The sequence below is a fragment of the Ursus arctos genome, unplaced genomic scaffold, assembly GCF_023065955.2.
Source record: "Ursus arctos isolate Adak ecotype North America unplaced genomic scaffold, UrsArc2.0 scaffold_14, whole genome shotgun sequence".
Taxonomy (NCBI): domain Eukaryota; kingdom Metazoa; phylum Chordata; class Mammalia; order Carnivora; family Ursidae; genus Ursus; species Ursus arctos.
This window is the reverse complement of record NW_026622808.1, coordinates 66,781,366-66,797,822: the sequence shown is the minus strand read 5'-3', so window position 1 is coordinate 66,797,822 and position 16,457 is coordinate 66,781,366. Positions and strand designations below refer to the sequence as shown.

The following is a 16,457-nucleotide window of genomic DNA, read 5'->3' as shown; positions in this document are numbered from 1 at the left end:
CTGCCTTTTGCCCTTAGTAAAGTATTCACATGGAGGCCGCTGAGTTCCTAGAGGAAGGTCACTCTGCCTGTTTCAAGGAAATGTAATTCTTTCTTTTGTCTTTGTTTCCCACATCACTACCACTTCCTTTGTCTCTGGGCTCTTATACGCCTAGCCCTCCGCCCTAATCCCCCCAGGGCGGGTACCGCACAACTGGAGACAGCCCCTACGGTCCCAGAGCCTGCTGGAATTATTCAAACCAGCCAATCCTAACCGGGCTTACCCTGCCTTCCCCAGTTCCTTTCCACAGAAACCACAAGAAAGTCTCCTGCACACGTTCTCCTGCTCCTTGCCTCCTGATAGACTCAGGTGGGTTACCGCACAGCCCTGTGAGGCTTTGCGAGCCCCTTCCTCTTGGGAGAGCTGTGAGTAACACGCTTTTTCTTTCTTTTAAGTAGGTGCCACACCCAGTGGAGCCCAACACAGGGCTCGAACTCACTACCCTGAGATCAAGACCTGAGATCAAGAGTCAGATGCTTAACCAACTGAGCCCCCCGGGTGCCCCGCAAACCATCTTTTCAATGGCAGTCCTCTCTCTCTCTGTTGGCCTCGCCATACCTGAATCTACATTTTATTTTTTTAATTTTTAATTTTTTTATTTTTTAAAAAAAGATTTATTTATTTGACACAGAGAGAGCGAGTGAGCGCACACAAACAGGAGAAGGAGCAGAGAGAGAGAGAAGCAGGCTCTCCACTGCGCAGGGAGCCTGATGCGGGGCTCCATCCCAGGACCCTGAGATCATGACCCGAGCCAAAGGCAGACGCTTAATGACGGAGCCGCCCAGGCGCCCTTACAATCTACACTTTAAAGCATTCCCTCACTTCCGTATGGAAACACCACCTCTCATGTATGGGGTGTGGGAAACTGGAAGTCCAGCTTCCTCCCTGGGTGCGGTCCATCCTGAGAGCTTCTGTGTGGAATGGACGTACCCCACGAGCAGCCCGCGAGGATTTTCGTGAAGCCGTGGCCACACTGCATCAACACACCTTCTCATTACCTCCCCTGCGTCCTTCCTCATCCTCGCTGGCAATGCCCTGGGCCATCCCCCTCCAAACTGTGAACCGTGGCACTTCCCCAGAGGGGTGCTGAGGGGTACGGAGTTATAAAAGGAGACTCCGATTTTTGCTCTATTTATCTGTATATCGCATGATTTCTTAAATGACGTATTAATGCATTACTTCAGTAAATCTCAAATATTAAAAATGGGGCGCCTGGGTGGCTCCGTCGGTGAGGCCCGTCTGACTTGGCTCAGGTCTTGATCCCGGGGTCCTGGAATCGAGTCCCGCGCGGGACTCCCTGCTCAGCGGGGTGTCTGCTTCTCCCTCTGCCCCCCCCTTGTGCATCTCGCGCTCTCTCTCTCTCTCGCAAAAATAAATAAATGAAATCTTCAAAGAACTTAAAAAAATAAAATATTAAAAATGATAGGCTTGTGGGGGGAAAGAGGCATGTTAAGTCAGCAACTGTGTGTGTTGGCAGCAGGGGGAGGCAAGTGCTGTCTTTTGCTGTCCTGTCATGAGATTTGAAGCTTTGCTCTAAGAGAAGCGGCGGCCTGGTGGCGGTGGCGGTGGCGGTGGCGGGGAAAGGGCCTCTTACTCACAGACATGTGGGCACTCGTTTTTGATTCCAGCGCCTCTTCCAGTGCACTCAACTCCCAACGCCTTCCTCCTCCTCCTCCCCCCCAGCGGTCTTCAGGAGCCTTTCATCGAAGGACAAGCACAGGGCTCCTTTGTCTCTGCCCCCGCCCTGCCCCACTCGGTCAGAACCTCCAGGGGCTAGACGCTTCTCCGACAGCTGCCTGCTCAGAAAAGCAGCACGCAAGGGACTATCCAGGAAGCGAGCCCCCAGTCATACAATTCGCTCAAATCCGGGGTGCACCTACTGGTTCTGTCACGGAATTGCTGTGCGATCTTAGGCAAATTGCTACATCTCCTTGAGCCTTGGTTTCCTTATATTTAAAATGGGAATGAAGTAGTATCTGTCTCATAAAGTTGTCTGGTGTTTGAATATATCTGAGACCCTTAACATAATCCTCAAAGTGAATGTTCATTTTCAGTCATCAGATTTTGTCATTACTAATCTCCCCATTCATTCGTTTTCTAAACTAACATTTATTGAGTGCCTACTGTGTGCCTGACCCTGTGCTAGTTTCCAGAGCTGTAAAATAGAGATAAAAATACCTGTCCTTTATATGTCACGGGCTGGTTTGGAGCCAATGACACCAAGAAAGAGTTGGGTTAGACACCAAGAAGAACTTCCCAGAATGAATGATGACTGGATTCTAGAAGTAGAGGGAGGAGGATTGAGGGAAACCACTTTTCTAGCAGGAGGAGAAACTAATTCAGAAAACATTTGGACTCCTAAGACCTACGCGGCTTTCTGAGCCACACTGATGGGGTGTTGGCCAAGAGACGAGAAAAAAGAAGTATTTTTCCAGGCAACATTTCGTGTGTCTGCAAGAAGCCACATGCAATTTACGTTATATTCCTGAAGAAGCAGACGACCAGTAGTTTGATCCCCCGGCTCAGCAGGCCCCAGGCTGGCAGGACTGGATGGAAGAGAGGCTGACGAGAAGTAAATGAGACAAGTGCTGAGATTTCTTCTTTGCCAATAAAAGAAATTTGAAATTGGGCAAGTGTCTCCGGGAAGGGGGAGAAGGGGATGTGATGGGGAAAATTCTCATCTGTAACAACTCCCTTAGCTGGAAGCACCCTGGGGCGCCAGCCACTCGGCCCAGGCCTCTCCCTTCTGCAGCACGTGCTGGAGTTGGGGCCATGTGGCAGTTAATAATGTAATAAGGTGCCTCAAGTGCAGAAACCTCACATGGCGTCAGACGACTGGATCAGACTAGGGGTTTTCAAACGGGAGCGCCAGCATTCCCTGGAGGGCTTTCTGTGACGCAAGTGCTGGGCCCCCCTCCCAGAGTTTTTGATTTTGTAGGTTTGGAGGTAGGGTCCAAGAATCTACGTTTCTCACAAGTTTCCAGATGATGCTGGACCACACTTTGAGATGCATTGCTCTACAGAACCCCAGGATTCTGGGACCAGGACCATCCAGCTCTGGTGGGTGTGAGCTCAGAGGAGCTGCCTGATGCAGTGTGGAAGGAAATCACAGAAGGCTTCCTGGAGGAGCAAGTACTGAGTTGAGTTTGATGCTGAGATTTTCCAAGTCAAAAGGACAGGCAGGAAGAGCTGTGTGGACTAAGAAAAGAAAAGTCCATACAATGTGACTGGATGGGGGCAGGAGAAAGGAGCCAAGACAGGAGCACTGGGCCACTTCCAGATCACAACGGGCCAGGGAACATCACTAATGGATGTGAGCAAGAGAATGGTGTGACCAAAGCTGAGTTTTGAAATGATTTCTCTGCAAGGTAGGGGAGTGGTGGGTCAGCTATGATTATTTACCTCCTTCTTATCATGAGGAACCTGGGTGCAGAGAGTAAAAATTATTTGCCTGACACCTGGCTCCAAAGCTGGAGGTGTGCCTGACACCAAATGGCACTTCTGCCTACCACCCAGCATGGGTTTGGAGCAGGGAGAGCGGGCGGGCGGGGGGGGAGGGCACTGATCCCGGTTCTGCCCCCAGCTCACTGGGACCTCATGTTCGAATCCACCTTCTCTTGGTCACTAGGAGGAACAATGGGTAAAAACCAAGTTTATTGTAAATACAGCTTTAATGGTGGTACAATGGCAGCTAAAGAAAAGGGCTGGGGTCTGGGCTAGGGAATCATGAGTGTGGGTGGGAGGGTTGGTGTCAGCCTACATGGCCGAAGTCGCTGCTTTGCCCTGACAATGACATCCTCAGAAGTGCGATGTTCCCTGAGTCATCAGGCTCAGACAAAAAGGAGCAATAGCCCTGTGCCACGCCCCCCCACCCCCCCAGGTGCCACTTCCCTCTGCTCTGCTCGAATGAAAAGCATTCTCCGCACAGGCGACACTGCACAGGCCCCACTTGCTGGCTCTGCTCTCAGCAGACGCTAATGAGGCGTTTGGAGAGCCCAGAGGTCACAGAGACCCAGGGCCTTGGGGGAGAGATGATAAAGGGGGAACTCAACCTTCCTTCAAAATCATAACCGTTCTTGTCAACATTCCCAACCAACATTTCTTAAGGCCCAGTAGGGCCCTATTCTACCCTTGGCTGTCGCTTGGTGAGCTCCAGATACCAACTCCCTTGTCCTTTGTGTTATCACCTGTTTGCACTCCCCCCCCCCTTCTCTGCCCCGGCCCCTCCAGCTGGCTGATCTCTGCAGACTGCCGCATGGGGGTTCCCTCTCCCTCCAGATTCTGGTGTGTTCCAGGAGGTCCGAAGGAGGGACAGAGGGAGGTTGGGGTACTTCTGCTCCTCTCTTTCCCGCTGCGGTTTTGCCTTCATTCCTGCTGTGGCCACAGCTTCCGTGGGGCAGCCCGCCCTGACTGCTCCTGCTCTCCGGGGGTTCTGGCTACACCGTCCTCCCCTTGCCGCTGCAGGCCGCAGGGTGGTAACGACGCCCCGCTGTCGCTCACCTTGGGGTGCTGCACTATCTTGTGTGTTTCACCCTGCCCTCCCCGTGATAAACAGTCCCCTCATCTATCTCTCTCTCTCGCCGTGGGCGGCTCTTTCCTGCCAGGGCCCTGATGGATGCAGCCTTACTGGTGGTCACAGTGTTAGTACCACGGTGGGACAGAAGCCAGTCTGGTTACAGAATCGTGGGCTGTCACGTGGAATCCCCACAATGATTTTATCAGGTAAATTCTGCTATTATTCTCATTTCACAGGTGAGGAAACTGAGATTCAGAGAAGAGAAGACACTTGCCAAGGATCACGTAGCTAGTGAGTTGCTAAGCCAAGATGAGGACTTGAAATGTTGGTTGGGAATGTTGACAAGAACGGTTATGATTTTGAAGGAAGGGGTGATAGAGAAACTGTACGAGATGGGAATTGGAGCTGTCCCCAGCATTCCTCTCTAACCCGGGCAGTGACCCAGGGGAGTAGCTGGCAGGAGGCAGGGTGGGGGAAAGGAAGGCTCATGCTTGCTCTCTGTCTCCCTCTAAAGAAGAAAAAAAGTATCGAGGACCCCCAAAGAACTTTTGATTACGTGGTTTATATCTACTGATATTTCTCATATTAGAAATTAAATTAAGAATTTTTAAATGTGTATTTGCTCATTTAAAAATACCTAAAAATCCATTATGTGTTAACATAAATAAAACATGTTTATGGAAAATACAGTTTTCAAATAAAGAACAATTTACTGAAAAGAGTGGCATTGGTTTACATTTTTATGTAAACCACGTAAACGCATAAAATTTTTAAATGTCTGACTTAAGAGACAACAACCAGATTCTCTTATCTGCTCCTGCATTTAATCAACAGATTAAATTTTGGTTGAAGTATAAGAAGATAACCTGGCCCCACGCAGATATGTAGTTAGGAAAGTGACAGCCTCGTAGATCCCCTGAAAGGGTCTCCGGGCCCTAGGGGGCTTCCGAGCTTCTATATATGATGCATGAGAGTCTATAGCCGTTCAACTTGGAAGCGGACTGTCTGCATGTCAATCTCAGATAAGTGGGCAAATCACCTGACCTCTGTGACTCAGTTTCTTCCTACAGAGGGTTAAATAACTTGTTTCCTGTGGAGTGGTTTGAGCAGTGCTTGGCACATAGTAATCACTAACTGTTATTTCTAGCTCAGAGCCTGGCACTACTAGGGGCTCCCCTTTTTGCCTAGGCTGGGTATCCCCTCCAAGATCATGTTCAACCTCCCAAGAATGGCCTGGACTTCCATGTTCTCCAGGACTACTCTGAGACGCTGTGCCCCTCCCCTGGGAGACCCCGCCAAGCCCAGCATGTGCCTCTGCCATCTCTTTGGCCACGGGCTCAAAGCAGCCTCCCCCACGTGTGCCTGCCAGCCTCTGGCACGTTGGACCGGTTGTACCCGCGTTGGTGCCGGGAGGCTCTCCTCCCCAGCAGCTGGCAATTAGGAAGTCACTCTCCATAATGGACAAGACCTAATCAGCCTGCTGATAATTACCAGGCCCAGAACGCGGCTGCAATTCAGGAAAGATGATCCCCAAAGACTAGAGCCACTTAAATCCTGGCATTGACCATGGGTCCCCTTGGTAACCTGTAACTCAGCACAATTTAGCCACTGAGCTAATTGATGTTCTCCAAGGCAGTCAGCTCGCACTCGGGCAATCAAAATGGGCTCTAATTGCCAACATCCTTCAGGTAAGAAGCTCCACATGTCCTCTTGCCACCCAAGAGGCCCGAGCAGGAACTGAGTCTCTCGGCAAACCAGTCCTCTGATTGCATTTAATTAATCAAAATAAGGTTCGAAGAAAGAATTAATTTAAGAACATATTAGAGGAAGTCATGATATTAAAATGTTTCCCAGCAAAGCAGGACCGGCAGCTTCGCTGAATTCATGAGGCAGCTCCTTGAAGAAACACTCCCCAGCTTTTCAAAGCTGCCTGAGCTAACAACAGCAGGGGGAGAGGAAGGACTGCTGGACCTGCAGGCTTACAGAACGGGGGGTGAGCCCGGTCCCATCCACGTAAGATGTGTAGCCTGGGCAAGTCGCTGCCCCTCTGAGCCAGGTGTTTCTTATCCATAAAGTGGGGGCAGAAACGGTGGGTGCAATGTGCCTTCCACAGGGCCCTGCACATAGTAGGATCTTGGCGGCACAGCACAGAGGACCCTTTTGTGTTCTCCAAAGTGGTTTAAAAGGTAGGGTAATTGGGGCGCCTGGGTGGCACAGTCGTTAAGCATCTGCCTTCGGCTCAGGGCGTGATCCCGGAGTTCTGGGATCGAGCCCCACGTCAGGCTTCTCCGCTGGGAGCCTGCTTCTTCCTCTCCCACTCCCCCCCGCTTGTGTTCCCTCTCTTGCTAGCTGTCTCTCTCTGTCAAATAAATAAATAAATTCTTTAAAAGTAGAGTAATTGGGTAGATGTCACACCGGGTTGCAACATAGGCTCTCAGCTCCATGGCCCGCCTTGGGGCCGGGTTCGCGGGTTTGTGGGGACTGCACAGCATCCTACAACATTTGGGTTTGCCTCCCCACCTTGTTCTTGGGCTGGGGAATCAGGCAGACCTGTCTCAAACCCGATCCGCCTTTGCACGTGTGGCCTTCGTTCATATCCAGCAAATGTTTGCTGAGAGCTCGCTCTGCACCAGGCACTGTCCCAGGTGCTGGGGGTGCTGCCGTGGTCCCTGCTTCACAGAGCACGGAGCACAGAGTTTGGGGGAGGAGGAGCCTCTTACGAAAAAAATCATCAAGAAGACTGTATCAGATGCTCCTGGAACCTCACCTCGTCCCCTCAGCTCTCACCTTTGCAGGACACATAATGGCCTCCTGAGAGTCTTTACACAATGGCCTCCTTCTTGGGGCCGGCACATAGGGCAAGCTAGAAGCACTAGGGAGTTAACATCCCCAGGAGCAGCCCTCAGCCCCTGATCAAAGGGAATCATCGGGAAATCTCCACCTTCCTCACCCCATCCAGTGGGACAACTCTGAGGCCTGTTCTACAGTTTCCCAAGGAAAACCTGCTCACCACCGCATTCCACATGCACTTTCCTCCCTTTTCCCAACCACTCCCCAACTCCCAGACCGCTTCCTGGGATCATCCTCCAAGGAAACCACTTGCCCCCCTGGGACCACCCTCCAAGGAAACCACTTGGACTCAAGTCCTTGTCTAGGGGTCTTGTGCTGGGGGCACCCAGCCTAAGACAGATATAATTACAAACTGTGATACTGTAAGAGGGGGGCAGGAGGGATGCAGTGTCACATCCCGACAAAGTGTTGTCAGAAGTGACAGTTAAGGAGGAGTAGCGGTTACCTAGCGTGAATCATCAGGATTCAGCCGAACAAACAGAAACCATTCTGGAAATGCTAAGCGGAAAGAGTGAACACAGCAGGGCTGGCATTCAGCTCCTGGCACTGCTGTGGCCTCACAGGTGTATCTGAATCCATCCACTGCAATTGGATGTGTGTCCTGATTGGCTGATGCCTGTCTTGGACCAGTTGTTGAATATTTTTTTAAAAGATTTTATTTATCCATTTGACAGAGAGAGAGAGCGCGTGCAAACGAGCACGTGAGCACAGGCAGGGGGAGCGGAAGGCAGAGGGAGGGGAGAAGCAGGCTCCCCGTGGAGCAGGAAGCCCAATGTGGGGCTCGATCCCAGAACCTGGGATCATGACTTGAGTCCAAGGCAGATGCTCAGCTGACTGAGTCACCCAGGCGGCCCCCTAGTTGCTGAACATTTTGAGGCTCACTCTTGGAGTTAGGTGTTTATGAAATTGTCAAGAGCTGGAGGAGCAGGCTTGCAGAGTGATACCACAGAAGCCACCTGCCAGGGAAGCTGTTTCCTCTGTTTCCGGTCAGGAAGGTGGGAAATGCGGAGGCCACCACTGGGATTACGGCGTTCGAGAATTCATTACTTGGAGCTCCAGTCAGCAATAAAAAGGAACAAGCTACTCAAACACGCTGCATCATGGATGAACTTCAAAAAGGTGCTAATGGGTAGAAGCCAGGGACAAGAAACCACATACTGTATGATTCTATATGTATAAAGTGCCTAGAAAAGGCAGATTGATGGAGAAAAAGTAGATTACGTGGTTGTCTGGGGCTGACAGTATAGAGAGAGTCATTGTAAGCGGTACTATCATGGGAGTCTGAAAATGGACAAAAATTTACAAAAAATCATTGAACTGTATGCCTGCAATGGTTAAATTCTATGATACATAAAATATACACCTAATAAAATTGTTTAAAAAGAAAAGAACAGCTGGCCTGAAAGCTGCTACCAACAACTGACTCTAGATACTTCCAAAAGCTGGAGTCTGGACACCAGAAAGCTGTTGCAGAAATATCACACCTCACTATAGCCCTGCTTTTCGGCAGGGATGGTTAAAGCAGCCTTCCAAATCTCACACGAGAGCATCCATGTGGAGAACTTACTACACAGCCAAGACTCTAGCCGCAAAGGAGTCTGGGAAATGTAGTCTTTGCTTTCCAACCTCCACAATGCAGGAAGACACACAGAAGGGAACACAGGTAATATCAAGAGTAGGAGAAAAGAGGGCTCTATACAGAGGGAATACCATGAACAAAGGCCCTGAGTTGTGTGCAGGTAACACAATAGAGGCCAACTGGGCAGGCCATCCTGGCTGTGCTAAGGAACTTGGATTTTATCCTAGGTGAAATGGAAGCCACTGATAGGTCTTAAGCAAGGTGGTTGCCGAGATCAGATTTGCACTTCGAGAAGGTCCTTCTGGCTGTGTGGGGAGAGTAGGTTTGGGGGACAAGAGTGGAAGCCAAAGACTAGTGAGGAGGCCACTGAAGTCTCCAGATGATGATGGCCAAGGATGATGGTGGCCAGGGTCGGAGTATGCCTGGTCATGCCTGGCCATGGCCCAGGACCTAGAAGGAAGTGGTGGATTTGAGACTTGTCTAAGAGATAAAATCTACAGAACATGGTAAAAATTTTATGCGGGTGATAGGGGAGGGGAAGCATAAAGACAACCCCCAAGTTTCAGACTCATGAACTTAGAGAAGTCACTTTACTTCTCTCTTGGTTTCCTTTTCTCTAAACCGGGGTATGACTATGATGGGTAATTCATTCATTCAACAGATATTTACAGATCACCTATTGTGTGTCCAACAGTAGATATAAAAGTGCTTTTCCTGATGTCTGGCCCCAGAGGAAGTGCTCAGGAAATTTTTTTTCTTTCATCCTTCAAAGCTCTGCTTAAGTGCCCTTTCCCCCATGAAGGCTTCCCTGATTCCACCCCAAACCACCCTGCTTTCTCACACATCTAAGCCATGGCAGTGTGAGTCCCTATGTGGGGACTGGACTGAACCAGGGCGGGGAGAGAGGGAGGACTGGATAAGGCACAAGGCCCAGGTACATCCCCTTCAGGGCTAGAGGGTAGGGTGAGAGAGGAGAAGAAGGACCCCAAATACCTCGGATTTTGAAGGGTAGCAACTCCAAGAACACTTTCTTCCCACTAGACCTTTGCTAATGCTCTTCTCTTCTGCCTGAAATGTCTTTCCTTTGCTTTATTCTTTGACTCGGCTTGGATGCTTCCCCTCTGGGAAGGCTGCTTCACCCAAGGACCCCTTGTCCGCACTCTCCTTGCATGCCTTGCTCACCAAAATCAACACTTCTCATACTAACTGACCATCATCTGTTTGCTTGTCTGTCTCCCCACTGGACAGGGAGCCCTTTAAGGGCAGGGACCCCCAGGAAGTCAGGCTGGGGAACTAAAATAGAAGTGACCTAAAGCTTTCCACATCTACTCAATTAATACTTATTGAACACCTACTTCATGCTGGGCTCTGATCTAAGCAGCTTTGATGAAGGCAGATACATACGAGAAGGGAAAGATGGGAAGGATTTCAGTGGAGAGAGACCCTGGAAGAAGGCATCTGTATTAGTCAGAATTGGCTAAGTTTGCTGTGGTAACAAGTAAACCCTGAAATCTCGTGACTTAATACAAGTTTACTTGTATTAATACACTCAAAACAAGTGACAATACACATGAGAAGTCTGATGGGTGCACAGTGTCTAACATCCATCTGGTGACTCTGGGGTCCAGAATCCCTCCATCATGCGTTCTGCCATCTCAACATGTGGCCTCCCAGGCTTCCAAGGCAGGAAGAAAGGGGTAAGGGAGACATGGCTCTAACTGCCTCACTGGGGAGTGACACTCACTCACCTTCAGAGGGGAGCTGTGAGTAGAGGGAGTGTTACTGGGGCTGCACTTGCCCTGATGGCAACAATGGGTGTCTTAAGGCAGCCAAGTGGGGTGGAAAGCCAGGTGTAGAGGAAGGCCAGCCCTACATGCTTCATGCGCCCTGGGGCGAGGCCCTAGTCTCTGTGTTGGTTCTCTCATCTGAAAGTGAGAAAACCCAGCAAATCCATCAAATGCTTAATATTTCAGAGGGCTTGGGGGAATAATATTGAAAATATGGGTGTAAACGCATCTTACAAAGCCCAAGTCTTCCTTTGTCCTGACCACACCTGAACCGTGAGCTCCCCAAGGAGAGGAGCTAGGGTTCAGACACCCTTCTAGCCCCTCCTTCCACTGCCCAAGAAGGTGACCAAAAGCTGTCTGCAGAAAAACCGAATAGCTCATCCATCCACCAAACAAATGGTGGTCTAATTCAGCGTAAGGCCTAGGAAATTCGGAAGTTCAGTCTAATCAGAGGTTGCAAACTGGCAATGAGTAGGCCAAATTCAGCCTCAGGCAAGTTACTTGACCTTTCTGTTGGTTTCCTTATTAGGAAAATGGGCATCATAATAGTCATACCTAGAAGGACTGTTGTGAGGATTAAAAGAATTAATATAGGGACACCCAGCTGGCTGTCCGTGGAGCTTGTGACTCTTGGTCTTGGGGTTGTGAGTTTGAGCCCCATGTTGGGTATAGAGATTACTTAAAAAAATAAAATCTTTAAAAAAAAAAAATAAAAAGGTTATGTGTAAAGTGCTCAGGACAGTGCCTGACACATAATAAGTATTGTGTATGTGTTGTTGTTGTTATTATTCGAGTCACACAATGTTAAAGTTTTTGGATTTAAGTGTCTTCACTTAGCTGGCCTCTTCATTTTGCCCCAGTCCCCACCACCCCCTCTTGTCCTGCACCCATCTTGCCTCCCTGCCCAGGCCTAGAAGGCCCCTGGTTGGAGTCCCCAGCTACAGCCTGGTCCTTTGTTCTCATTGTGGCTGCTGGATGACACAGGCTGTTGATTCCTGCCGTCGAACCATGACGATTACAAACCCAGAGTCCCTGATGCCCTTTCTCAATAGAATTGGGGAGCTCTAATCCTGTCCCACTCAATGTTAAAAAGAGAAACCCCACACCAGCTGAGAGAAAACTGCAACCACAGAGCTCCAGGATTATGCAGATTCATGTTTTATTATCATTCGGATGATTATCACGGACAGGGGAAGACTCTAGAGGGTTATATACAAGTTCAGCTTTCAGGGCTGTTTCCATATGCCTGTACATATTTATTCCCACGGCCACCACACAGCACAGCACAGGATGCCCCTCCCTGCAATGCTTCGCCCAAGCAGAGCACAGCCATGGGACAGGGCTCTGCCCACCCACAAAAGGATGCCCGAGAAGGGGAGGATCGAAATTGGATTTGGATACCACATCTTCAATCCCACCCTGACCTCACTGGCTGCTGGACCCAGAGTTACCCTGCTTCTCTCCAGGGATCCCTCAGAGGACACAGAAGGGTCATTTTAGCCAGAGGTAAGGAAGGGGATCAGCCTGAGGGGGTGCAGGGAGAGTGACTCTGGGATCTCCCCCTTGCCAACAGTGGAAAGTGGGGTAATATGGGGTTTTAACTCAGAGGCTCGCTTTCTCATGTCCCTGAAGGGGGAGGGGAGACAAGGCCAGGGAGTTGTATATAAGGGGTGAGGCTCAGGTGTATGGTCAGGGATCTAAGGAGGAAGGAAAGAGGGGGTTCACAAAGGAATAGGGCCCACAAGGGCTTAAGACATTCTTAGACCCTAAACTTCATAGGAAAATGGGTTCACTCCTCCAGTGGCTCCCTGGCCCAGGCTGCCCTCCGCCCAGGATGCTGCCGCTTCTCCTCGGCCCCCTGACCCCTGCTCAGGTCATCCAGGAGCCCCAGCAGGAGGCTGGCTTGACCACAAGCTGCCCCAGGCCCACATGGGCTTCCCAGGGCCCTCTTGCCGGGATGCTGGCGTTTCTCAGGCATGGGCTCCCCCCCCTCCTCCTCCTCGTCCTCCTCTTCTGCCTCCCAGCTCCTCTGGGCCTTGGAATCCACCAGCCGTCTACCTGGGTGCTGCCTCTTGGTGAAAGTGTACCCCAGCAAGGGGGAGCGCCGGCCAGGATGCTGCCGCTTCTGCAGGGTTACATCGGACCATGCAGCCACATCCTCCCGCCGGCCAGGGTGCTGCCGTTTGTGGGGGCCTACAGCCCCACCTTCTTCCTCCTCCTCTTCAACCCCTTCTTCTGCCTCCCCCTCCCTTTTGCCTGGATGTTGACGCTTGGAGAGCCAGTTGGTTTGAAGGATCTGAGCCTCTGAGGAAGGAAAGAGACCAGTGAGGGACCCTCTGCCCCTGAGCACCCCCTCCAGCCTTGCTCCTAGTTAAGGTACATTCCCTGCAGCACTCATCCAGAGTCACAGCCTTGCAGAAATCACAGCCTCTCAGAAATCGCAGCCACACACACGCACACATGCACAGATGGTCAAAGGCATGACCTCTGGTTCCAGTCCCAGCCCTGCCACTCCCTAGCTGTGTGACCATAAGCAACTCACTTAATTTCTCTGAGCCTCAGTTTTCTTCTGTGCAAAATGAGGGGTAATAACAATATGGATCTAAGAGCTTGTTAGGAAGATCAAATAGTGTGATAGGTGTTTGAAGTGCTTAGAACAGTGCCCTGCATATATGCACCTAGTAAGTAGTAATTAGAACTGTCACATGCAGAGACCTTTTCTCTCTCCCTTGCACAGAATCTTCCCCACTGAAAGTCTGCTCTCTGTGAAACATTCCCAGGACCAACATGGAAGAGAAATCTGGTTTCAGGAAAGGGTCAACTCATGATCCTGCTAAGGTTATGGTCAAGAACTTCTAAGCTTCTGGAAGGCATGCGTTTGGATGACCAAGTCGCTCCCCACTTCTGTGTCTTGGTTTCCCCCAGCCGTCTTCAGGGCCTCTGATGGGAGGGACACACCCGCCCCTCACCTGATTCCAGATCGCCCTGGTTCCCTCGCAGCCGCTGGAGGTCTTCGCGAAGGAATAGGAGGCGCTGGGCCTGGCGCAGGAGGTCGTCCGGACCCGCGTGCTCGGGGGCCATCGCTGCCTCCTGCTGGGCCACCTCGGGCTGTGCGCGACCTCCCGGAATACCAGCCACGGTCAAGGTCAAGGCCATGGCGAGCAGCAGCCAAGGGCCGGGCATCTCGGCGTCTGGAATTGGGAGGACAGAGAGAGAGCATAAGCGTGCGGCACCCCTCTCCCAGCCAGCACCATCTTCCCCCCTTTCCTGTCCCAGCGGGTCCCCAAGCTGGGTAACAAACCATTCAAACATCCTCCCGTGGGCAGGACCACCTGCCACCTTAGGGTGGGGCGGCGGCAGCCTCGGGCTTTGACTGTCCTCACCCATAGAGATGTTTGGAGTGACAGGCCGCTGGCCCAGTTCTGCCGCGCCAGCCTGGAAGCCGTGGGAACCCCATCGTCACCGCTACTCCTCAGTGTCACTGAGCGCAGGGCTGGCTCGCCAGGAGTGTAATCGCCCAGAGCGCCCGAGGGTCACAATGCTAACTGCCCCGTCGCAGGCTGAGACTCTTCCCTGCACCACATTCTCGGTCCAACGCTCCTTTCCAACGTTCTAATTCTAATGTCAATGTTCCGATTCCAAAGCTAAGATTCCATTTCTAATGCTAAGATTCTATGGCCAAGCTAGGAAGCCAGTTCTACCTCTAAAATCCCCAATTTCAACGGTAAAATGGTTTCTAAGGTGAGCCTGAAACTCTAAGGCTAAGATTCAAGTCCGACGCGAAAATCTGTTTCTCACATCTGGATTTGGATTCTAACTCTCAGGCTATAACGCCGGACACACTCGCCGCCCAGTTCTGCCCCACCGTCCCGGCGCGGACCCACAGCTGCCGTCCAGGCAGGGCTCCATCCTACCGACGCTCGGCGCCGAGCAGCTCCAGAAGCCGGGGCTAGGGCGCACAGGGGCGAACGCCACCATGTGCCCGCGCCACCAGTTGCCCGGTCGAGTCCCCGGCCCGCGCCGTGGAAGACCCGGGGGGGCGAGCGCAGCGCCCCGCCTGTGCGCGGACGCCACGCTCCGGGAGACGCTCGGGGGACAAAAGCCGCGGCTTCTCCAGGGGGCTCACCCGGTAGCGGGCGGGGAGGGCCCCCTTCCCAGGACTCCAGGACGCCCCCTGAGTGGGGAGAGGGGACGGAGGTGGTTACCTGCCCGGCGAGAGCTCCGCGGGACGGGTCCGGGATGCTGGGGTTCCGAGTTCGGAGTTTGGGAGTCCAGAGTCTGCGGGTCAGGAGGCCGGGAGCGCTCGCAGGACCCGGGCGTCGGCTGCCCGCTTCTCCGCGGGGCCGCTGCTTATATCTGCGCGGGGCGGCGGCGCCGGTGAGGTCAGCGGGGAGGGGTCGCGGCCGCCGGGAAGGGGCGCTGACGGCAGCCAGCCCCGTGGGTACCCCGCCCGCCGCCTGCCAGCTCCGCCGGAAATCTGGGGCGGGGGTGGCGGGGGCGGCGGGGCGCGAGCCCGAGGCTGGGAGGGTGGGGGCGAGTGCTGACGCCGGGTCGCCTCTGCACCCAGCTCCGAAGGTTTGTTGTCGGAGAACGTTCCTGGAGGGGACAGAGAGAAGCAGAGAGATAGTGAGAGAATTACACAGTTAAAAGAGACACACAGGAAAGAATAGGAGATAGAGACAAAGACTGAAAGAGGTACCCAGAGACAGAGAGAGAAGGAGAAAGAGGAGGGGGAGAGGACAGAGGAGAAAAGTAGGGGACAAATGGGACCAGACCTCTGATCCTGACCATGTCACCTCCAGCAAATGCCTCCTGCTCCCTGGGCCTCAATTTTCTCGTCTGTACAGTGGGAGACAGGGACAATTTTCAGAATTCCAAAACTGGTAGCCTAGGGCTACCACTAAGTTACAGATGGTTCTGTTTGAGTTCCATGGTGATTTGAAAAAAAAAAAAAAAAGATCGAATAGCTTAACATTTAAACATCAGGGGAACTCAGGAAAAATTTGGATTTATGGCTTCTCTCGAATATCTCATGAAAAAGAGTGGATCTGCATTTCCTCCTGACGACAGCCAGCTGGAGCTGAGTGTGGTTGCCCCAAGTCACCAAGGGGGGACATTGGATTTTGTGGCCAGAAGTCTGTTGGGACCTACCCCATCCAGGCAGAGGAGAGGAGATGCAGGGAGGAGAAAAGCATAAATAAGGAGCTTGTCCCTCAATCAGTCCCCAAAAATCACATTGGAAGAGAACATGGCCACATCTAGTCCTGAGCACAGCCTCCACCCTGAAACATTTAAGGGGCACCCACAGTGTGCCAGGCTCCTTGGTCAGTCCTAGAGACACAGAAGTTAGCCAGGCCCACTTAGGGAGCCACATTTTAGGCAGAGGGAAGGACATCCGTGAAGGCATCTCCTACCTGAGGATAGTCTCAACAGTAGCCTACCTCCCCATGCAGTACATCTTCAACCTCCTGTTTCAGCAGAATGCCCCAGGCCATGCAGTGGTCTAGCAAGGGATTCCAAAAGTGTTTAATTGTCACTCCTTTCTACCATATCACTGCATCTTCACGTCACCTGGCAAAATAAACAAGGTAGAGACTATTAGTCCCACTTCATAAATAGAGACACAGAGGCTTGGGGAAGCAGAAGGACTTTGAAAGTTGGAGATGGAAGGGAACTTTCAGATCAC

General features: G+C 51.9%; 1 protein-coding gene across 1 annotated transcript; it reads right to left on the bottom strand.

Moving 5' to 3' along the window:
• Window positions 1-11,913: 11,913 nt before the first annotated feature.
• TRH (thyrotropin releasing hormone) lies at window positions 11,914-15,094 on the bottom strand. The gene is made up of 3 exons (XM_026501422.4): window positions 14,977-15,094; window positions 13,741-13,962; window positions 11,914-13,075 (listed from the first exon to the last, which is right to left on the bottom strand). The coding sequence occupies exons 2-3, from the start codon at window positions 13,952-13,954 to the stop codon at window positions 12,561-12,563; spliced, it is 729 nt and encodes a 242-aa protein (XP_026357207.1). The 5' UTR covers window positions 13,955-13,962; window positions 14,977-15,094; the 3' UTR covers window positions 11,914-12,560.
• Between the last annotated feature and the right edge of the window lie 1,363 nt (window positions 15,095-16,457).

Coding starts and splice junctions, on each gene's coding strand:
- TRH (XM_026501422.4), bottom strand. CDS start 13,954: ATGCCCGGCCCTTGGCTGCTGCTCGCCATGGCCTTGACCTTGACCGTG. Junction 13,076..13,740: donor CCAGGGCGATCTGGAATCAG/GTGAGGGGCGGG, acceptor TTCCTTCCTCAG/AGGCTCAGATCCTTCAAACC.